Below are 24,829 nucleotides of genomic sequence, written 5' to 3'. Positions count from 1 at the left end.
CTATACCTAAGCTGTTTAAATAAAAAAAGTCACAGTCTTGAATAGTCATTTATTAAGAAAGGCAGTCTACATAAAGATAAAATCCTTGATTAGTTTGCAATGAAAAATGAACTAGAATTATTGGACTGGTTTAAAATTGAAGCTGTCTTGATAGCTACATGTTATGTTCTCAGCCAGTTACACTCGTTTCCGTATGTTGCCCAGTGATTTTTGACTTCTTACTACCACAGTTTATCACTTGATACCGAGTCACTGTGACCACATTTTGACAAGAGATAGAAGATTGTTTACAGAAGCTAGCTTTTGCAACTTTCATAAGATTGATATCCGTGCTTGACAAAGCTTAAAAGGTCTCTATGTAGCCTGCTAATCTTCTAAAATTCATGTGCAATCTTGCCAATGTAAGCAGAGAGCTAATGAAGCAGTTGCCTTCTCATGCCATCATTGCCCAATAATTCTGTTTTCATTTCTCTCCAGAATTCAGTTTCCTTTATCCACACAGCAGTACAAAGCACACAGTATCACTTACAACTCATGATTCAACAACATTCTTTGTAGTACCCAGTCCCAAAAATGGACGGCAAGAGAGCCCTCTGGGACAATCTGTTAGCACGACATGATCCATTTTCCAGCACTGAGTCCCTTATATTTTAAATATAAATATAGATAATAGCACATTATTAATGATCCATTATGTTATATGTGGAGTAAAGGATTAACGGTAGGTATTTTCCTAATCAACCAGTGCAAGTAATCACATATCTCTGGAGTAGGTGGGGTGTGAACATGGGCCTCCTGGCTCAGTGCTCAAGACAGTACTACAACTTTACAAGAGCCCTAACAGTTAACTCTACACTTACTCTAATAGCAGCTATTCAGCATACTTGTATGGAGTTATGTCATGATAATGTTAAAATCAGATGGAGCCAAGACCCATTTGTAGAGTCGCAGACCAGCTTTCTCCTACCCTTTCCAGTATACTGCGTTATGTTTAATTAAGCTTGTTAATGTTAACTCACTTGAATTTTTTTTATTCTTTCCGTAAAATGGGCATTACTGCCTTGGTTAGCATTTATTGTTTATTGCTAGTTGCCTTTGTCAAGTTGGTGAGCTGCCTTCTTGAACCACTTTAGTTCATAGTGATATTGTGTGATAATTCATAGTAGTGATATAGGGACACTCACAATGCTATTATGGAGGTAGTTTCAGGATTTTGACTCAGCAACACTGAAGGAAAACCAATGCAGCCGTTCAAGAAGGAAGCTCACCACCACTTTTCCCAGTGTAATTGAAGATGGATCATTAGAAATTACTTTTTATTCAGTTATCATTGAAAATCAATTATCGACACATTGTCTACGGCCTCAGTTTTTCCTTTATTTTCAAGATTTACTCAATACCAAATTTTTCTTGAACTTTCAACATGATATTTGTTATGTCTAAGAGCTCAGAATTATAGAACACTAATAAGCTTAAGCTCCAGATCCCAGACCTTTCTGAACACATTCCAGGCCACAGGACTCTCCAAGAGTCTTCCATTTTATAGGTGCTCCATCCTGTTGTTTGGCCCCAGGTTTCCTATATTCTCTGCTAACATTGCAGCTGTGTACACTCTTGTTTATAGAACATAAATTTCTCAGATTGAGGTGATTCCCAGTCTTCTCATTCCATCATCTTCTGAGACCTCAAGTACTTATGTTCCAAACTTCGTGGGCGGCACGGTGGCACAGTGGTTAGCATTGCTGCCTCACAGCGCCTGAGACCTGGGTTCAATTCCTGCCTCAGGCGACTGGCTGTGTGGAGTTTGCACGTTCTCCCCGTGTCTGCGTGGGTTTCCTCCGGGTGCTCCGGTTTCCTCCCACAGTCCAAAGATGTGCAGGTCAGGTGAATTGGCCATGCTAAATTGCCCATAGTGTTAGGTAAGGGGTAAATGTAGATGTAGGGGTATGGGTGGGTTACGCTTCGGCGGGGCGGTGTGGACTTGTTGGGCCGAAGGGCCTGTTTCCACACTGTAAGTAAACTAATCTAATCTAAAACTTGGGAGTCACTCTCTGTTTGCCTTCCTAAAGCCCAGTCCATTCTAATATAGATGAAGACTTATGGAAAAATGTTTCAAAATAAAAGTGACTGAGATTCATTCAATTCTCAAATAAAAATTTACAGAAAGTGTTCAACATAAAAAAGTAAAGTGGATGTTTACAACAGGAGAGACAATTTTGATCCATTTGACAAAGTGAATTAAATTAATCTCCATTAATACTCATTACTAGTGGTGGACAATTTTCATTGGTATCTTTTCTTAACTTATAGTCACATGTTTTTGGGAAGTATATTTAAGATTCACATTAACCCACAATATTTGGATGTATTTCATGCATGAGCCCATGTTTGGCACACAATGAGCTCACCACATAGTGAGACTAAGTCCTGCTCATTTGCGTTTGATGAATGGTCTTAGCTTGAGGTTTGAATCTACTTAATTGAGTTGATGCTGCTAGCAGCTGGTCCCTGTGGGCACGTGTTGTGTTTCAAAAGGACTTTTGGGATGCACTCACTCTCTAACAGAGGATGTGACTCTCCTGAAGACAAATTCACTCTGTAACAGTACAGGCTTGAAAACCATTAAGTGGGTAATGGATATTCATCAGCAGTTATTTATATAGATTGACTGTATTTCAAGACATTGCAAGTTGTTCCACAGATGCAAAATATATCATGAAAAAGTAAATACTTGTATTTGGGTTTAACATTAGATAGTTTCACTTTTCAAATGAAAATAAATACTGTATTTTCTGGAAAACTTTGATTGTTAGGGCCAGCTTTGTGCCCTTGATTATCCACAAGGAATTAATAGATCATAAATAAGAGAAGAAGGCAAGCATGGGTAAGGAGATGTGGACAGGGAGCAAAGTAGAGAAAGAGTTGAAATATTCTGCCATGGGGTGCTCATTGCATGGAAAGAAGATTAATGCTGTACAAGGGAGAACCAGGAAGAATATATAAATTGTTATGAAAGCAAAATACTGCAAATGCTGGCAATCTGAAACAAAAATGACAGATCCAGTGACCCTTCTTTAGAACTGACTGACAGTGGTTCGAAGTAGATGGTGGTATTGAAGGGTTCACCAGTGGCCACTATAATATTTTCTGGGTCTTAGATAAGCTCCCTTATTTGAGCTTATTCCTGTTGAACTTAATGGACCTTGCATGATGCTGACTGCAATCCATTCTCTCCAAAATTGCCAATAGCTTTCTAATTTTGTCACTAGACAGTCATTCTTTTAAAATTTATGAATTGATGGGATGTGGGCATCACTGACTGGGCCAGCCTGTATTGCTCATCTCTAGTTGTCCTTTAGAAGGTGATAATAGGAACATAGGAACAGGAGTATGTCATTGAGCCCCTCAAACGTGTTCCACCATTTAATGAGATCATTATTAATCTGTGATCTAACTCCATCTACCTGCCTTTGACCCATATAACTTAATACCTTTGCTTCACAAAACTTTATGTACCTAAGATTTGAAATTAACAACTGATCTAAAAGCAACTGCCATTTGTATAAGTGAGTTCCAAAAATTGACACATTTTGTGTGTGGAAGTCCTTCCTACTATCTCTGCTGAGCACTCTGTCCCTCATTCTCAGACTATGCCCTGTAGTATATATGAATTACTGTCTGTTCAGAGCATTGATTTGGATATCAACTATACTTTCACAGCATTGCTCCCCACTAATGCCAATCAAAACTAATTCAAAAAGATGAACTTTTGCCAAGACAGACCTGCCAAGGGGAGGTGATGGCCTGGCGGTGTTCTTGCTGCACTACTGATCCTGAAACCTGGGTAATATTCTGGGGACCAGGTTTGAACCCCACAATAGTGAAATCTGAATAAACAAAAATCTGGAATTAAAACTCTAATTGTGACCATGAAACCATTTTTAGCCCATCTGGTCACTAATCTCCTTTCGGGAAGGAAGCTGCTGGCCAATGTGTGATTCAACAATGCGGTTGACTCTTAACTGTCCTTAGGCAATTAGGGATGGACTATAAATTCTGGCACTGCCAGTAATGCCCATGTGTGTGAATTAATTAAAAATAATCATGAACACTGACAATATTAAGCAGAAACCTCACTTGCTCTTACCCCAAAACTGGTGGCCAGCCCACCAAATACTTCGGCTCCATATTCCAGTATTCTCTTATCAAATCCCTACCTCTCTTCCATTTTGTTCAAAGTCCACTTCTTAGAGCAAGCTTTTGATTCATGATATCTCATTCTTTCATTTAGCATCCATTTTCTTTTCAATCCAGTTTTGTGTATCTTCAGGATTATCCGCAGGAAGTTACATGTCAACTCCACTACCAAGTTGCACTTATGTAGCACCTCCCATGCAGTAAAACATCCTTAAGGCACATCATAGACACAAAATCAGGCACACAAGGAGATTTTGTTTGGCAGTTGACCAATGACATTAGTTTTGAAGGACCAGAATAGGTAGTCGCAAACTCAAGACAGGACGAATTTCTTCTCTAAGGATAGCAAATCTGTGGAATTTCTTTTACAGCAGAGAGATGTAGGGACTGCGGCATTATGTAAATTCAAAATTGAGATAAAGGTTTAATCAATAAGGGAACCAGGAGCCAAATCAGGAGCGGAATTGTGAGTTATCAGATCAGCCATGATCTTGTTGAATAGCAGAGCAGACTTGCTGGGCAGAATAGCGTATTTTTGCTCCAATGTCTTGTGGTCTTATAAGGCTGGGTGTTTTGAACTCACATGGAATCTCGTGCTCTACATTCAGATGCTGTTGCTAAGAGACATCATGTGAATGAGAAATAGGAGGGTGGGGGTGGGGGCGGGTAATTATTGATCCTTAGGGTACACCAGAATTAACAGTGAAAATATCTCACTGCAGATGAATGAAAAAGGAAAATGCTGTGGATGTTGGAGATCTGAAATTAAAGTTAAGAGTGCAGCAAACACACAAGGTCTAGCAATCCTTCTCAAGGGCAATTAGGGATTGGCTGTAAATGTCAGCTGTCTATCAATACCCACCTGGATAAAAACAAGAAACAGCTTTGACAGTTCAGGTCAAGTGACTTTTCATCAGAACCAGCATTTTCTGTGTATACGGATGAAACCAAGCCATTGCAGCTCTCCCCCAGGGCAATAGGTGTGGGAGGAGGATGACAAGGACATCCATGCTAGAAGCTTCCAATAAGTCAAGAAGGATGTGCTCCTCCCTCTGAGCCAGGAGATCCAGGTTTAAATTATAGGAGTTGGGAAGTCATGTTGCAGCTGTTCAGGACATTGGTTAGGCCACTTTTGTAAGATTGCATGTAATTCTGGTCTCCTTCCTATCGGAAGAATGTTGTGGAACTCAAAAAGGTTCAGAAAAGATTTACATGTACGTTACCAGACTTGGAGGGTTTGAGCTAGAGGGAGAGGCTGAACAAGTTGGGTTTGTTTTCCCTGAATAGCGTAAATAGACAAGGTCTTTTCCCTGAGATGAGGGAGTCCAGAACTAGAAGGCATAGGTTTAGGGTGAGAGGGGCAAGATTTAAAAGGGACTTAAGGGGCAATATTTTCAGGCAGAGGTGATGGATTTATGGAATGAGCTGTCAGGTAGTGGATGGATATATGAATAGGAAGGGTTTAGCTGGATAGGGGCCAAGTGCTGGCAAATAGGACTAGATTGGTTTTGGATGTCTGGTCAGTATAGATGAGTTGGACCAAAAGATCTCTTTCTGTGCTATACATCACTATGACTCTATGCCTATCTGTTTCAGAAGAACGGCATGACCAATGTGAACTGGTTGATTAGAAAAATATCTACAAAGGATACAATTCACAGAGGATGTCATTTGTGAATTGATAAAGGACTGTTTCACTTCAATGGAAGAGGGGAAGCTTATTGGAGATGGTGAAGCAAGAAGTTGCTGGAGTCATGGGCCGAAGCTTGTTAAAGATATTCATTCAAATAAATTACTAAAATCTTTTAGTTGCCATTATCTCTTTCAAATCCAGAATTGCATCTCTTGAACTGATCACTGCTTGTAATATCTACCTGGTGCACTGATATTTATGCTGATTATTATTTAATGGAGGGAGTTTCTTTTCTTCTTTCCTGATTTATATTAATGATTTAGATCTTGGTGTGCAGTGGACAATTTACAAGTTAACATGTGACATTAAACAAGGAAACATTGTAAATCATGAGGAGGAATGTGTGGAAGTCCAAAAGTACATTGGGAGAATGATGTTGAGGGCAGGAGCTGGCAAGTGACATTCAATGCCGATGGGTGTGAGACGATGAACTTTGTTAGAAAGGACATTGAAAGGCAATATGAAACAAGGGTAAAATTCTGAAGGTAGTGCAGTTGCAAGTGGACCTGGGTGAACATGTGCCAAGTTCATTGAAGGTAGCAGGACAGATGGAAAAAGCAGTTAATAAAGCATGCAATGTTCTTTGTTTTATTGTTAGGGGCATTGAGTAGAAGATCAAGGAGATGGTGTTGATTTCGTACAAGACACTGGTTCGATCTCAGCTGGAATATTGTGTGCAGTTGTGGGTACCACGTTATAGAAACGATTTGAACAGTTTGGAGAGAGTGTAGACGAAATTTACAAGAGTGGTTCCAGGAATGAGAAACTTCAGTTCAGGATTGATTGAAAAATTTGGGACTGTTCTCCTTGGGGAGAAGAAGGTTAAGTGGAGATTTGATACAAGTTTTCAAAGTCATGAGCAACATGAGTAGAGTAGATAGGGAGAGGTTACTCCAGCTCGTGAAAGCAAAAGTGTTAAGAAAATGTTCTATCATCCAATGAAGATATGAAAATGTGCCTGGAAATGTGCTGGAGCCAGATTCAATGGAGGCATTTAAGAGAATATTGGTTGTTTATTCAGATATAACTTGTGTGAAGGGATATGAGAAAAGGCAGGTGAATAGTACCAGGTAATAGAACCGGTGCAGGCATAACGTGCCAAATGGCCTCCTTCTGCACCTTAATAAATCTGAGATTCTGTAAAAGAGCTAGAAACTGTCTGTCAATGTTGGTTTAAGAATCACGATTGAAATATATTTGCATGGAGTGAAGCCATCAAATACGTCTTCAAAACATTTGCAACACTTGAACCCAATGCATTCAGGTGTACATATAAAATAGAAATCTCTCATTACTCTTCAAATGTTTACATATTTTGATATTCATTCCAATTTCAACCATTTGCTGTGGGAGGAGGTAGGTCTCACCGGAGCCAGTTTGACAGAATACAAGTACATCACTGATAAACGATGGGAGAACAGCAGAATGTGCTCAGTCAATCCTTCAGGGTTGTTTTTGAAATTAGATCTAAGGTTTGTGACCCAGTGTCCGTAAATATGAAGCAGCTCATTCAAACAGTCACGTCTGTTGATGCCACCAGTTCAGAATCAACAGCTGCACAACCTGGGTTGATTTATTTTTTGCCAGTGACTTTGTGGGGAGGGCTTTCCCTTGTGTCGTGAATGAGTTGGTTCTCTAAACCCAATGACTTCAATGTATGAAAGCTGCAGACATTTCCATCCAGACTCTGTAAAAATGTAATAAGGGATCTCTGGCCCTTGCTGTATGCTATGCTTTGTGCTGTGTGCTGGATGGATAGCTACTTGTTCACATGTCGGTGGGGGAGAAATATTGTCGTCTTTCCAAAATATTTCACAGTCCTGATGCCATGTTGGCTGGCTTGAGCTACAGCCTCTCTAATGGGCTGTCTCTGCATCTGCCAGACATCAGGCATGTTCCAGCCACCTGCCGGCCCAATCAGAAGGCCTAAATCATTGCAAGGATGACAGCCTTACCAACAGTGGTGAGCTTGCTGCCACCACAGGACAGGGACTGCATGGGCACCTCATCTTGATATTGGCGGTGCCCCCTCCTCAGGGGTGACTTGCCACTGCATCACAATGGAGGCAGAGCTGGAAAGAAGCCTTGTGGTTACCAGCCGAGGCTCTGCACAATGCCCTCTAGGCCCTTGTGGAGCTTTGGCATCTGTTTGGGTCTGCCACTGGGATCTTTCTGGAGGCTTTCCATAGTCAGCTCACAGCTGGCCATTTGTAAGTTGACAATCCCATTGCTGGTAGCTTTCATTGGTGTCTCTCTGTTCCCAGTTTTTTTTTAACATTTTTATTTAAAATTTTTATTTTAAAATGTTTTTTGAAAAAAATGTATTTTTGTTTTTTAATGTCTAACATAAGGCACTTTGAATGACATCTTTGTTGGATCTGGTTTCTTGTTCACTCAGTTTGAACCTACATATAACCTTTAGGGTGTAGAGTGGCTACTCTACAATTAGGAAGAATTTGGTTTAGTTTGAGAAAGATTGAGGTCTGCATAATGGATAGTTTCTTCCAAGTAGACAATAGAGAATAGACAATAGATGCAGGAGTAGGCCATTCAGCCCTTCGAGCCTGCACCGCCATTCAATATGATCATGGCTGATCATTCCCAATCAGTATCCTGTTCCAGCCTTATCTCCATAACCTTTGACTCCACTATCTTTAAGAGCTCTATCCAATTCTTTCTTAAATGAATCCAGAGACTGGGCCTCCACTGCCCTCTGGGGCAGAGCATTCCACACAGCCACCACTCTCTGGGTGAAGTAGTTTCTCCTCATCTCTGTCCTAAATGGTCTACCCCGTATTTTTAAGTTGTGTCCTCTGGTTCGGCACTCCCCCATCAGCGGAAATATGTTTCCTCCTGCCAGAGTGTCCAATCCTTTCATAATCCTATGTTTCAATCAGATCCCCTCTCAGTCTTCTAAACTCCAGGATATACAAGCCCAGTCGCTTCAGTCTTTCCGTGTAAGGCAATCCTGCCATTCCAGGAATTGACCTCGTGAACCTACGCTGCACTCCCTCAATAGCCAGAATGTCTTTCCTCAAATTTGGAGACCAGAACTGTACACAGTACTCCAGGTGTGGTCTCACCAGGGCCATGTACAGCTGCAGAAGCACCTCTTTGCTTCTATACTCAATTCCTCTTGTTATGAAGGCCAGCATGCTATTAGCCTTCTTCACGACCTGCTGTACCTGCATGCTTGCCTTCATTGACTGGTGGACAAGAACACCCAGATCTCTCTGAACAGCCCCTTTAGCTAATTTGATACCATTGAGGTAGTAATCTGCCTTCCTGTTCTTGCCACCAAAGTGGATAACCAGACATTTATCCACATTAAACTGCATCTGCCATGCATTTGCCCACTCACCTAACTTGTCCAGGTCACCCTGTAATCTCCTAACATCCTCATCACATTTCACCCTACCACCCAGCTTTGTATCATCAGCAAATTTGCTAATGTTATTGCTGATACCATCTTCTATATCATTTACATATATTGTAAAAAGCTGCGGTCCCAGCATGGATCCCTGCAGTACCCCACTGGTCACTGCCTGCCATTCTGAAATGGAGCCGTTAATCACTACCCTTTGTTTCCTATTAGCCAACCAATTCTCTATCCAATCTAGTACTTTGCCCCCAATACCGTGCACCCTAATTTTACTCACTAACCTCTTATGTGGGACTTTATCAAAAGCTTTCTGAAAGTCCAAGTACACTACATCCACTGGATCTCCCTCGTCCATCTTCCGAGTTACATCCTCAAAAAATTCCAGAAGATTAGTCAAGCATGATTTCCCCTTCATAAATCCATGCTGACTCTGTCCTATCCTGTTACTATTATCCAGATGTGCCGTAATTTCATCCTTTATAATAGACTCCAGCATCTTTCCCACCACTGAGGTCAGACTAACTGGTCTATAATTTCCTGCTTTCTCTCGCCCACCCTTCTTAAAAAGTGGCACAACATTAGCCACCCTCCAATCCTCAGGAACCGACCCCGATTCTATTGAACTCTGGAAAATAATCACCAGTGCATCCACGATTTCCCGAGCCACCTCCTTCAGTACCCTGGGATGCAGGCCATCAGGTCCCGGAGACTTATCAACCTTCAGACCTAACAGTCTCTCCAACACCAAATCCTGGCAAATATAAATTCCCTTAAGTTCAGGTCCTTCAGCCACTGTTATCTCAGGGAGATTGTTTGTGTCTTCCCCAGTGAACACAGATCTGAAGTACCCATTTAATTCCTCTGCCATTTCTTTGTTCCCAGTCATATATTCCCCTGTTTCTGTCTTCAAGGGCCCAATTTTTGTCCTAACCATTTTTTTGCCTTGGACATACCTAAAAAAGCTTTTACTATCCTCCTTTATATTCTTGGCCAGTTTACCTTCGTACCTCATTTTTTCTCTGCGTATTTCCTTCTTACTAATCCTCTGTTGTTCTTTAAAAGCTTCCCAGTCCTCAGTTTTCCCACTTATCTTCGCTAAGTTATACTTTTTCTCTTTTAACTTTATATGTTTCTTTACTTCCCTCGTCAGCCACGGCCGCCCATGTCTCCTCCTGGGATCTTTCTTCCTTTTAGGAATGAACTGATCCTGCAACTTCTGCATTATACACAGAAATATCCGCCATTGTTCCTCCACGGTCTTCCCTGTTAAGGTATTGCACCATTGAGGTTATAATTTTAGGATGTGGCAGACATCAACAGAAATGAGGAGGAGTTACTTCTCCCAAAGGGTCTTGAATCTATGGAATTCACGACCCCATATTGCAGTGGATGCTGGGACATTGAGTAAATTTAAGCAGGTGATAGATAGATTTTTAAAAATGAGTCACAGGTTGAAATGTTATGGAGAGTGGGCAGGAAACTGGAGTTGAAGCCAAGATGAGATCAGCTGTGGTCATACTGAATGGCAGAGCAAGCTCCAGCGGCTACTCCTGCTCTTAGTTCTTATGTTATTATGTTCTTATGTGGCTTAGTGCCAAACCTTGCTGGTGACGGTCCTGTGAGGGATACTTTACTTTGTTTAAGGTCCTCTATAAATTAATGTTCATATTCCCAAGCGAATGGGCAGTTCTGTGAAAATGGATTCAGCATTGATGTGAAATGAAAACTGTCAATGCATTTTGCAAATTCTCTAGTTGGATATGTTTGAAAAACATGCAAGATATATTTTGTGAAGTGAAAGGTTCATCATATTATTTTACTGAATATAGTTAGGGCAGGAGTGTAGGAGGCGAGGTGAAATTATTGTGAATAAAATCTGGAAGTGTTGGAAACACAGCAAGCCAGTCATCATCCCCAGATAACCACAGACAACTTAAAGTTTCAGTCAAATTTGGAAAGCTTCTTTCAAAATAAAGGCTGCATGTAGACTTGTTCATGTCTGGGATTGTTCAGGTAAAAGCCAGGGGTAGGATGCTCCTGGTCCTCCTTACCCCTGAACTTCTTGTGGCTAAGCTTCTGATAGGGCTGGCACCATCTGAGCCTTAAATGGGAACTGCATTTAAAATGTTGTTGGTGTCCCAGATACTGGTACATGGACACTCAGACATCATTGAAAATAGATTGCCACTTCTCTGGGGCAGGCAGCATTCCCCTATGCCTGGATTCAGGCAAGCTCAACTGGTCATCAGAGAACAGGAATTCAGTGCGAACACCCTCTTTCCGTTTTAACCTTTTACCTGTTTCTATGAGAATGGACTGAGTTTAAAATTTCCTTTCTGCTAGTATACTTAAATCCATGAGAGGATAGACAGTGCATGGTTGGACAAAGGAATGACCTGGATTAGGGACATGATCTCTTATTCTATGTTTATTATACCTTCTAAACCCATCTAGAAGGTACTGCTGAAAGTACATTTTTTTTGGATCAGCTATTATTCCAAGTCTCTGCTTTCCTGTCAGCTGGAGTTGAAAGATCCCATGGCACTATAATGAAGTAGAGCAAAGGACTATTCTCCCATGTCCTAGCTAAGATTTATTTCTTAATGGACAGCACTAGCAGCAATTACTGTTTTATATGCTGTTACATTGTTTTCGAACTTTGGAAAAAAGAGTCAAAACAACAGCAGTTTTAAAAGGGAGAAGAGCAGACAAAGGAAGCACATGGTGAGGGCAGTGTAGGAGAGAAAGAGAGAGAGAACCTGCACAGTTACCGCCTTTGCTGTTTGAATTCATGTATCGCTGGACAGTGGAGTGTATCTGGGAAAATTAACAAACAGTGAAATTCACAACTAATCTTGGAGGAACTGTTGGGTGAAGTTCACAACGCAGAATCAGGTAAGTTAATTGTTGTTTTAAGTCTGTCCGAGAGAAAGGTTGCAGGAGTAAGTATAGTGGATTCTTTCTTGACCCAGGGAGATAGTGAGGAAAGAGATCGATCTGAGATGGGTACAATTGAGAACAGAAGTGAGATAACAGTCAGGGCAGGCAGGGACAAGGTAGAACTAATAAATTAAACTGCATTTATTTCAATGCAAGGGGTCTAACAGGGAAGGCAGATGAACTCAGGACATGGTTAGGAACATGGGACTGGGATATCATAGCAATTACAGAAACATGGCTCAGGGATGGGCAAGACTGGCAGCTTAATGTTCCAGGATACAAATGCTACAGGAAGGATAGAAAGGGAGGCAAGAGAGGAGAGGGAGTGGCATTTTTGATAAGGGATAGCATTACAGCTGTACTGAGGGAGGATATTCCCGGACATACATCCGGGGAAGTTATTTGGGTGGAACTGAGAAATAAGAAAGGGATGATCACCTTATTGGGTTTGTATTATAGATCCCCCAATAGTCAGAGGGAAATTGAGAAACAAACTTGTAAGGAGATTTCAGCTATCTGTAAGAATAATAGGGTAGTTATGGTAGGGGATTTTAAGTTTCCAAACATCGACTGGGACTGCCATAGTGTTAAAGGTTTAGATGGAGAGGAATTTGTTAAGTGTGTACAAGACAATTTTCTGATTCAGTTTGTGGATGCACCTACTAGCGAAGGTGCAAAACTTGACCTCCTCTTGGGAAATAAGGCAGGGCAGGTGACTGAGGTGTCAGTGGGGGAGCACTTTGGGGCCAGTGACCATAATTCTATTCATTTTAAAATAGTGATGGAAAAGGATAGACCAGATCTAAAAGTTGAAGTTCTAAATTGGAGAAAGGCCAATTTTGACGGTATTAGTCAAGAACTTTCAAAAGCTGATTGGAGGCAGATGTTTGCAGGTAAAGGGATGGCTGTAAAATGGGAAGCCATCAGAAATGAGATAACAAGAATCTAGGGAAAGTATATTCCTGACAGGGTGAAAGGGAAGGCTGGTAGGTGTAGGGAATGCTGGATGACTAAAGAATTTGAAGGTTTGGTTAAGAAAAAGAAGGAAGTATATGTCAGGTATTGACAGGATAGATTGAGTGAATCCTTAGAAGAGTATAAAGAAAGTAGGAGTATACTTAAGAGGGTAATCAGGAGGGCAAAACGGAGACATGTGGTAGCTTTGGCAAATAGAATTAAGGAGAATCCAAAGGGGTGTTACAAATATATTAAGGACAAAAGGGTAACCAGGGAGAGAATAGGGCCCCTCAAAGTTCAGCAAGGCGGCCTTTGTGAGGAGCCACAGATAATGGGGAGATATTTTGCATCAGTATTTACTGTGGAAAAGGATATGGAAGATATAGACTGTAAGGAAATAGATGGTGACATCTTGCAAAATGTCCAGACTACAGATGTCTTGAAATGGTTCAAGATGGATAAATCCCCAGGACCTGATCAGGTGTACCCGCGAACTCTGTGGGAAGCTAGAGAAGTGATTGCTGAGCCTCTTGCTGAGATATTTGTATCATTGATAGTCACAGGTGAGATGCCAGAAGACTGGAGGTTGGCAAATGTGATGCCACTGTTTAAAAAGGGCGGTAAAGACAAGCCAGGGAACTATAGACCGGTGAGCCTGACCTCGGTGGTGGGCAAGTTGTTGGATGGAATCCTGAGGGACAGGATGTACATGCATTTGGAAAGGCAAGGACTATTCAGGATAGTCAACATGGTTTTGTGTGTGGGAAATCATGTCTCACAAACTTGATTGAGGTTTTTGAAGGAGTAACAAAGAAGATTGATGAGGGCAGAGCAGTAGATGTGATCTATATGGACTTCAGTAAGGCGTTCGACAAGGTTCCCCATGGGAGACTGATTAGCAAGATTAGATCTCATGCAATACAGGGAGAACTAGCCATTTGGCTACAGAACTGGCTCAAAAGTAGAAGACAGAGGGTGGTGGTGGAGGGTTGTTTTTCAGACTGGAGGCCAGTTACCAGTGGAGTGCTATAAGGATTGGTGCTGGGCCCTCTACTTTTTGTCATTTACATAAATGATTTGGATGCGAGCATAAGAGGTACAGTTAGTAAGTTTGCAGATGACACCAAAATTGGAGGTGTAGTGGACAGCGAAGAAGGTTACTTCAGATTACAGCAGGATCTGGACCAGATGGGCCAATGGGCTGATAAGTGGCAGATGGAGTTTAATTCAGATAAATGGAGATGCTGCATTTTGGGAAAGCAAATCTTAGCAGGACTTATACACTTAATGGTAAGGTCCTAGGGAGTGTTGCTGAACCAAAGAGACCTTGGAGTGCAGGTTCATAACTCCTTGAAAGTGGAGTCGCAGGTGAATAGGATAGTGAAGAAGGCGTTTGGTATGCTTTCCTTTATTGGTCAGAGTATTGAGTATATTAGTTGGGAGGTCATGTTACGGCTGTACAGGACATTGGTTAGGCCACTGTTGGAATATTGCATGCAATTCTGGTCTCCTTCCTATCGGAAAGATATTGTGAAACTTGAAATGTTTCAGAAAAGATTTACGAGGATGTTTCCAGGGTTGGAGGATCTGAGCTACAGGGAGAGGCTGAACAGGCTGGGGCTGTTTTCCCTGGAGCGTCGGAGGCTGAGGGGTGACCTTATAGAGGTTTACAAAATTATGAGGGGCATGGATAGGATAAATAGACAAAGTCTTTTCCCTGGGGTTGGGGAGACCAGAACTAGAGGGCATAGGTTTAGGGTGAGAGGGGAAAGATATAAAAGAGACCTAAGGGGCAGCTTTTTCACGCAGAGGGTGATACTTGTATGGAATGAGCTGCCAAAGGATGTGGTGGAGGCTGGTACAATTGCAACATTTAAGAGGCATTTGGATGGGTATATGAATAGGAAGGGTTTGGAGGGATATGGGCCGGGTGCTGGCAGGTGGGATTAGATTGGGTTGGTATATCTGGTCAGCATGGACGGGTGGGAGCGAGGGGTCTGTTTCCATGCTGTACATCTCTATGACTCTAAATCTAGCGATAGTGATATTGTTGTTTTCAGGATATTGCTACATGCAAATTCGCTGCTGCATTTACTACTATTCAATGTGGCTACACTTGAAAAGATACTTCATCAGCTGTAAAATTCATTGGGCCATTCTGAGGGAGTGAAATTTGCTAAATAAATTCAAGTCCTTTTTTAAATTTAGCTATATTGTGGAACAAATGCATTAGGCTTTTGAAGAAGCTACATTTGCTACATTAAGCTGTTTGTAAAGTACAATAGCAAGTTCTATTTTGCTTTGGTAAACAGGGTCTTCTCTCTTTCCCAACCACATCAGGCATGTTTGCTGGGTGGGCTATGAACTGTGAGTTCATGTAACTTATTTAATCCCTTTTGGTTTCTTGTCCGAAATACTTCTGTGGTTGCAATACTTGCAAATTGCTGAGATTTGTTCAGCGGACCAGGAATTGATTCTCCTTGAGCTCCTTTTGGCTAAGAACTCTCTCTCTCTCTCTCTCTGAGGTTATCTCAGAATATTTCTTGGACTGTTCTTTTCAAAATGCCTTATGAATATCAAAATTTAAGATGGCTGCTATATTACTTTTGATGCATCATTTTTCCAAAAAGCAAAGTCAATCACATGGAATTCCCCATAGTGTCTTCCCAGTTTCCTGTTCTCTCAGAAACTTTGAATTTTCTCACCTTTTAAAGGACCTGTTTCATGCCTCTGTGATTGTTACTGAAGTAGCACAGAGTCTGTTTGCTTTTTTTGGTTACAGTGAATCAACAGTAACAGTTATCTGTCTCCTATGTACTACCTTCTCAGATTCTGTTGAAGTAACGTACTGGAGATTGGAATCACAAAATAAATAGCAAGTGCTGGAGAAACTGATCAAGTCTGTACAGAAGAACCTCGATTATCTGAACGAGATGGGCGGGCACTATTTCGTTCTGATAATTGATTATTCTGATAATCGATTTGACCTTAAACAAGGGAAGCCATACTGATCTGACACTGTGCTCTACTGGAGAGTTTTTTTAAATCAATAAGTTTGCTATTTAAACAGACTAATCTTTACATTCTGCAAATTGCAGGTTAAACTGAGAAGGACTAAACCCTTACCATCACATAAATTTCTGAAATCCCAACATTAAGCAAGGTCCTGAACAGCTTCTACCGTCACAAGAGCAATGTCAGTTTCTGGGAACTCAGTGTCGCGATAGAAAGACAGAAGCACCGTCTGGCACATGCATTTGCTTTGTCTGCCATTTTTTCACGAACGGCCCAGTAAAGTGATAGGAATAAAACACTTACTTTTGCAAAGGGCTGTGTAACTAACCCTTAACGTGAAAAAATCCAATCATTGTTGTTTGAGGTGCTTGTGTTTCTTTGTTTTTGCCTGCATTTTCACATGTCCTTTGGTACAGGTAATCCGAATTCACTTGCCTCTTTGATGTAACATTTTTGCGAGACCTTGAGATCTTCTTCGGATAATCTGAAGTTTGGATAATTGACATTTAAATAAGCAAGGTTCCTCTGTAGATGTACACCTGTCGGTGCTTGAGTCCAATATGACTAACTTCAGACTTTCCAAAGAAGTGTCATATCAAACTCGAAACATTAATTCTGTTTCTTTCTCTACAAATACTGCTAAACCTGCTGAGTTTTTCTGGACTTTCTGTTTTTATTCCAAGATTCTATTCCAGTTTTTAAAAAATGACAGATTAGCTGTCTTTGTAAGATAAATAATACTAAATAATAATAAATAACAATAATAGTATTTTAATAATGTACACTTTTTTGATGTAGACCAATAGATTGTTGACAGAATATCTATTATGCCAAATTCAACTCCTAAGAGTATCCTGTTCACTCTTTGCACAACAGGACAACGCATTCACTGTGATACAAACAGTGTTCAGTTGAAATTTAATTTTTACTTGGGAGACATTTGATTTTCTTGTTAACCTGACTTCGAGCCTGGCTGAATTTTTCCCATGTGTTTCAAACACTTCATAGATGCTGTTCTGTTTGCTTAACAGTAAGTGGGTATGAAAGGTTATTTGTAGACTGAGCTGGAATAATAATCTCAACTTGTTTTATCTTATCTATAGTACGTCAGTACAGTGTAATTATTTCAGAGCCTTTTAAACCTTCCTCGTCTGTAGCAAACTTCAACTGTCATGTTGCTAGGAATCCATATTTATATTTAATCAGGGGATTAGCTCAATATACTTAGCAATGCATTTAATGCAGAGATTGGTTTCTAAAGTACTGTTGCAATTAAGTGCTTTCAGCAACATGTTTCTTTTGGGACCCTTTACAAGTCAGAATATGTGTGCGCAATTGTATCTGAAAGCAAACAGAAAGATTGTAAAATGTTGGTGCTTAATTGATGGGAAAGCAGCAAGCAAACTGTTTGTCTGTGGTTCAGAAAGATTCACACTAGGGGGCACAAATTACAATGTTGGAAACAGGGAATGAGGGAGGCAGATGAAACGTTTCCACCAAAAAACGTTTCCACTTGATGGGTCTAAATCAATTATTTGTAGTTTTTCTTTCTTTCTCTCAATTTCCAGCTGTGCATTGCGATGGAACATCTAGACATTTCTGTTAGTGATGTATCATCTTCCATTAGATCATGGCTTATTTCCTTCTTCATTCACCGCATTTCTCCATATCACTCGACTTCTTTGACTTATATAAAAATGAACGTCATTATTTAAAGATTTACTTGCTTTTGGTTTATTTACGATATGTGTAATTTTGTTGACAGCGTGTAATCTAACAAAGACTTTCCTGTCCCTTATGCTCATAGATGCCTTATGTCCAACCATTCAGTTGGAGGGTCTGCAATTCAACCAATCACAACATCAGCATGTTGAAACTTCAGGTAATCCCTATTGAATTGTTACCATTCCTTCCAGTAGCAATTACAATTTAAAACAATGGAGAGTGTGTCATTTTCGTGTATGTCTGATGGTAACTAACATCTTACTATGAGATGTGGGTAATTATCATTGAAACACAAGATATATGCATGCAATTCTATGAAAGCTGTCTTCTTCTTTCCTGAATAACCCAACAGTTCTTTTTGTACAGTTTTCTGGGTCATACTCATTAATTTAACTCCTATGTTCGAAGCTTGGAGCCTGATGACTAACATCACTAGAATTGTCTATGGGGTGAGGGTAAGTATTGTGTCACCAGTTTGGGACATCGACTGAGGGGTGACCTTATAGAGATTTATAAAATCATGAGGGGTATTTAAATCTGAGGGCACCCCACCTCATGCCACCAGCTAACTAAATTTTGAACAAAATTCATAAAGAAGTCATTGTTTTAAAATGAAGAAAATGTAGGTAGTGGAATGTTCCTTTTAAATAAAAAAGCTCTTTTGGGACCGAAAAGCAACATTAGCCAACTGAGTGACATGCCGGGAAGGGAACTGAGATCATGAGCCAGAATGCTTGTAGAATTCACTGTCAAATTGGATCAAGACGGACAGATAGAGTCATAGAGTCATAGAGATGTACAGCATGAAAACAGACCCTTCACTCCAACCCGTCCATGTTGACCAGATATCCCAACCCAATCTAGTCCTGCCTGCCAGCATCTAGCTGATATCCCTCCAAACCCTTCCTATTCATATACCCAACCAAATGCCTCTTAACTGTTGCAATTGTACCAGCCTCCACCACATCCTCTGGCAGTTCATTCCATACACATACCATCCTCTGCGTGAAAAAGTTGCCCCTTAGGTCTCTTTTATATCTTTCCCCTCTCACCCTAAACCTATGCCCTCTAGTTCTGGACTCCCCGACCCCAGGGAAATGACTTTGTTTATTTATCCTATCCATGCCCCTCATAATTTTGTAAACCTCTAAAAGGTCACCCCTCAGCCTCCGACGCTCCAGGGAAAACAGCCCCAGCCAATTCAGCCTCTCCCTATAGCTCAAATCCTTAAACCCTGGCAACATCCTTGTAAATTTTTTCTGAACCATTTCAAGTTTCACAACATCTTTCCAATAGGAAGGAGATCAGAATTGCACTCAATATTCCAACAGTGGCCTAACCAATGTCCTGTACAGCCGCAACATGACCTCCCAACTCCTGTACTCAATACTCTGACCAATAAAGGAAATCATTCCAAACGCTTTCTTCACTATCCTATCTACCTGCGACTTCACTTTCAAGGAGCTATGAACCTGTACTCCAAGGTCTCTTTGTTCAGCAACACTCCCTTGGACCTTAGCATTAAGTGTATGAGTCCTGCTAAGAGTTGCTTTCCCATAATGCAACATCTCGCATCTACCTTGATTGACGTATTGAATAGCTGTTGCTGAGAGAATGCTGTGAGGTTTTAGATGAAACAATAATGTTTTGGTAGAACTGTTTCTGATTCAGCACCAGCTCATTTAATAGGAAAATTAAAATATCTAACACTGCCGTTCGTAGTACCATTTCCTGGGATAATGTTAATTACATTGCTGCATCAATCTACTGTTAGTAAATAGGAGGAATCAGCATGTTGTTTACCATGCTAACATAGTAAATGATAAAAAGCCATGATGACGCAGAGAACTGTTTTTAAAGGGGCCACTCCGGGGGCTGACTCTCTGGAGACAACAGCAGTACAAGAAGTAGGAATCTTGGGAGTGAACAGAACAGCCTCAGCCTTAGCTCAGCCAGCTGTAATTGGGATAGTATAAATGTCTTTACCAACTTGCACTTCCAAAGCAGATTTTAAACCAGTGGGAGAATATAGTAATTTAACATCTGTATGGTTTCTTGGTATATAAGATGGTGAAATAGAACTGCATGTATATATCTCCTGTTTCAACAATAATAAAGAACATCTTATGGTAAATTAGCATTAAGTAAGCAATTAAATCAGACACACATGAAAACTTAGAATGATTTTTCTGTATATAATTTATATCACGATTCTGTCAAAGTGCTCTTAAAGAAAAATATTCAGTGATGTGAACTTCATAATGTCGCATGGCAAAGTGGAAATCTATTATTAAAAATATGAGTTGGAAGCTGTATTGAAGAGAAATCTTCAGTTTATGATTGTTTCAAAGGAGATTTCGAAGAATGTAAGATCCTGAGTCATTATTGTTGTATGAGTCTCACAGGATTAATACCGAGGACTGTCAATACTACTGCTCCTGAGAATTGTATCATATCGACTTGTGGGCAGAACAGTTTAGGATCTTGAAGAAATGTGACCCAAAATTTGGTCCTCCAAAAGTCTTTGTAACAATATCAATCATATCTAGAATAAGCTGCCAGAGGTAGTGGTGGAGGCTGGTACAATTATAACATTTGAAAGGTACCTGCTGGTTATATGAATCCAAAAGGGTTACAGGGATATAAGCCAAGTGCTAGCAAATGGGACTAAATTAGGTTAGGTTACCTGGTCGCATGGACGAGTTGGACCAAAGGGTCTGTTTCCGTGCTGTGTATCTCTATGACTCTATATCAATGTAAAATGTAACTGGTCAATAGCAGCCAATAAGCTACTTCTCTTCAATGTTAGATCAGGAAGTGTTTTTCCTGTATAAACACCAGGCTAACAGACTATGTAGTTTCCTACACTTGCAGAAGATGGTGGACGCAGCCTTCACATGAACGTGTAGAACAGGGTAATGAACTAGAAAAGCCATACAACAGCAGTCATGTCCTGTCAAAAATATAATTGCACCATGACAAATTTGGGAACATGCATATTTGCACGGAGAGGGTGCTAGTGAGATAGAGCTGGGTGTTGTCGGTGTACATGTGGAACTTGAGGCCATGTCTTCACATGTCTCGTGAAGAGGGAGTGAGCAGTTGAAACCTGTACTCTTTGGAGTATAGATGAATGAGGGGAGATTTAATTGTGGTACATAAAATGCTAAAAGGGATTGACAAAGTAAATGTTGAAAGGTTGTTTCCTTACATAGGGCAATCTAGAACATAGGTCATTATTTTGGATAAGGTGTGGCAGATTTAAAACAGATGAGGAGAAATTATTTCTCTGAAAGAGTTGTGAATCTGTGGAATTCACTACCCCAGAGCATTGTAGATGCTGGGATAGTGAGTAAGTTTGAGGAGGTGAAAGATAGATTTTTAATTAGTAAGGGTTATGAAAGGTTGGTAAGAAAGTGTTGAGGCTGAGATGAGGTCAGCCATGAGTGTATCAAAGTGGCAGAGTAGGCTCAGGGGCTGAATTGCCTATTCCTGCTTCTAGGGAAAAGGCAGGAAACTGGAGCTGATGACGATCCAATCAGCCATGATCTCATTGAATAGTTCAGCAGCCGTTAGCTGAATGGCTTATGTCTATTTCTATATCTTATGAGCTTATGATGTCACTATCTATCAATGAAAGATAGGATGTGCCAAGGATCAATCACTACTGGACACCAGAGGTACTGACTTTTAACATCAAGCTTAACGAGTAGAGAAAGTGAATAGTTGCCAGTTCTATCTCCACACTCCCCCTCCATTTCATCTCTGGTCTGCTTTCTCACTGTCGGTTCTGAGCAAGAGGAAACATGATCCAGAACTATTTGTTCCAAATATTGAATTGTTTATTGAACACCCAGCTGCCCAATATACAAGAAGGTCACAGACACATAGGAGCCATTTTACCAAAACTCGTTGAACTGGAAACTGATGAGATGGAGAGCACCATTAGTTTTACATCCTGCTTAACTTCCTTCCTCCATTGAAATTGATATGAATAATATTGTTGCCAAGTTAAAAAAGTGTTCCATCCAATCCTATGGATTTTCCTACTCAGTGGATTCATTCCAAAGTACTTTCTCTCTGACAAACCCTCCTTGTCACAAAACAGTTCCATATGCTTAAATGGGCTCAAATTTTGAATATCATTTATTTCAATTACTTACTTTTTTAAGTGTAAGTTTACTTATGCTTTAACTCCAAAGAAAGCTGCATAATAAGCAAGTTAAGTTGCAGATAAAATACAGTTAACTCTCTGCTGGTTGCTGTTGCTGTCCAAATACAAAAGCATTTAGTGATTGAATGAGTTATTTTCTTAAAAGCTGATGACTTTAAAAGTAGAATAAGCAATAATGAGTAATGAGCTGGATATATTTAGTAATTGTGTGCGAACATTTATCAAATCGTGATCATAACATAATTGAGGTCAACGCAACATTTGAAAATGTAAAAGCACAAATCAGCTACTAGAGTTTTAGTCTAGGTTAGCTTGACTTTAATGAGGTGAAGTGCAGACTGTCCACAGTAAATTGGGAAAATCTGTTAACAGGCAAAGAAGTGAAGAACAGTAGAGAATACTCAAAGAAAATTTAACAAGTACAATACCAGTTTATAACCCGAGTGGAAAAGCTCCACTTCACAGACAAAAAAAAGTAGTAATGGATAATTAGAGACAAGAGACAGCATAAAACTTAAAGAACGTGCTGACAAAAATGCAATAAACAGCACAGATCCTGCAAAACGGGAATGATACAAGGACCAGAAAATAGCCAAAAGCAGTTTCTAAGAGGTATGAAACAGGGTTATGAAAGGAAACATACAAAGGATGTCAGTAGCAGCTTTGTGAGCTGCTTTACTGTATCTGTATACTGATCTGCTCACACTGTGTCAGCAGTTTTAGTGTATCTACTCTGTATACTGACCTGTGCGCACTGTGCCAGCAATGTTATTGTACCTACTCCATCTACTGCTTTGCATACACTATGAGCAATGTTACTGTATCTACTCTTCATACAGCTCTGCATGCACTGTGCAAGCTGTGTTACTGTATCTCCTCTGTATACTGATAGTACGCACGTTATCGGTGGTCTTACCATATCTACATTACATGTTAATCGGTATGCAATGAGTTAATGGCATTAGTGTACCTACTGTATACACTGATCATAGAATAATAGAATCTTTACAGTGTGAAAGCAAACCGTTTTGTCCACCACACTTACCCTCTGAAGGGTGTCCCACCCAGACCTACCCATCTACTGAATCCCTGTAATCCTGCATTTCCCATGGCCAAGCCACCTAACTTGCACATTTTTGGATTGTGGGAAGAAACTGGAATATCATGCAGATATGAAGGAGAATATGCAAACTCCACACAGACAGTTATAGAGTCATAGAGATGTACAGCACTGAAACAGACCCCTCGGTCCAACTCGTCCATGCCGACCAGATATATCCCAACCCAATCTAGTCCCATCTGCCAGCACCTGGGCCATATCCCTCCAAACCCTTCCTATTCATATACCCTTTTAAATGTTGCAATTGTTCTAGCCTTCACCACTTCCTCTGGCAGCTCATTCCATTCACGTACCACCCTCTGCGTGAAAAAATTGCTCCTTAGGTCTCTTTTATATCTTTCCCTCTCACCCTAAACCTATGCCCTCTAGTTCTGGACTCCTTGACCCCAGGGAAAAGACCTTGTCTATTTATCCTATCCATACCCCTCATAATTTTGTAAACCTCTATAAGGTCATCCCTTAGTTCAAGGGAAAACAGCCCCAGCCTATTCAATCTCTCCCTATAGCTCAAATCCTCCAACTCTGGCAACAGCCTTGTAAATCTTTTCAGAACCCTTTCAAATTTTACAACATCTTTCCGATAGGAAGGACACCAGTACTGCACACAATATTCCAAAAGTGGCCGAACCAATGTCCTGTACAGCCGCAACATGACCTCCCAACTCCTGTACTCAATACTCTGACCAATAAAGGAAAGCATACCAAACGCCTTCACTATCCTATCTACCTGTGACTCCACTTTCAAGGAGCTATGAACCTACACTCCAAGGTCTCTTTGTTCAGCAACACTACCTAGGACCTTAGCATTAAGTGTATAAGTCCTGCTAAGATTTGCTTTCCTAAAATGCAGCACCTCGCATTTACCTCGATCAAACTCCATCTGTCACTTCTCAGCCCATTGGTCCATCTGATCAAGATCCTGTTGTACTCTGAGGTAGCCTTCTTCGCTGTCCATTACACCTCCAATTTTGGTGTCATCAACAAACTTACTAATTATACCTCTTATGCTCATATCCAAATCATTTATATAAATGATGAAAAGTATTGGACCCAGCACCGATCCTTGTTGAACTCCAAGGGGGCGGCACGGTGGCACAGTGGTTAGCACTGCTGCCTCACAGCGCCAGAGATCCGGGTTCAATTCCCGCCTCAGGCGACTAACTGTGTGGAGTTTGCACATTCTCCCCGTGTCTGCGTGGGTTTCCTCCGGGTGCTCCGGTTTCCTCCCACAGTCCAAAGATGTGCAGGTCAGGTGAATTGGCCATGCTAAATTGCCCGTAGTGTTAGGTAAGGGGTAGATGTAGGGGTATGGGTGGGTTGCGCTTCGGCGGGGCGGTGTGGACTTGTTGGGCCGAAGGGCCTGTTTCCATACTGTAAGGAATCTAATCTAATCCATTGGTCACAGGCTTCCAGTCTGAAAAACAACCCTCCACCACCACCACCCTCTGTCTTCTACCTTTGAACCAGTTCTGTATCCAAATGGCGAGTTCTCCCTTTATTCCATGAGATCTAATCTTGCTAATCAGTCTCCCATGGGGAACCTTGTCGAATGCCTTACTGAAGTCCATATAGATCACACCTACCACACTGCCCTCATCAATCCTCTTTGTTACTTCTCCAAAAAAC

General features: G+C 40.8%; 1 protein-coding gene across 5 annotated transcripts in view; it reads left to right on the top strand.

The window, feature by feature from the left end:
* The window catches only part of LOC140463703 (uncharacterized), a 438,200-nt gene that overhangs the window by 9,882 nt on the left and 403,489 nt on the right, over positions 1-24,829 (top strand). For all 5 annotated transcript variants that reach the window (XM_072558071.1, XM_072558067.1, XM_072558062.1 and 2 more), the window contains exon 3: positions 17,992-18,066. In XM_072558071.1, coding sequence (XP_072414172.1) covers positions 17,992-18,066 — 75 coding nt within the window. The remainder of the gene's footprint in view (positions 1-17,991; positions 18,067-24,829) is intronic.

Source organism: Chiloscyllium punctatum, chromosome 3, assembly GCF_047496795.1.
Source record: "Chiloscyllium punctatum isolate Juve2018m chromosome 3, sChiPun1.3, whole genome shotgun sequence".
In the NCBI taxonomy this organism is placed as follows: Eukaryota; Metazoa; Chordata; class Chondrichthyes; order Orectolobiformes; family Hemiscylliidae; genus Chiloscyllium; species Chiloscyllium punctatum.
This window is presented reverse-complemented; position numbering and strand designations above follow the sequence as displayed.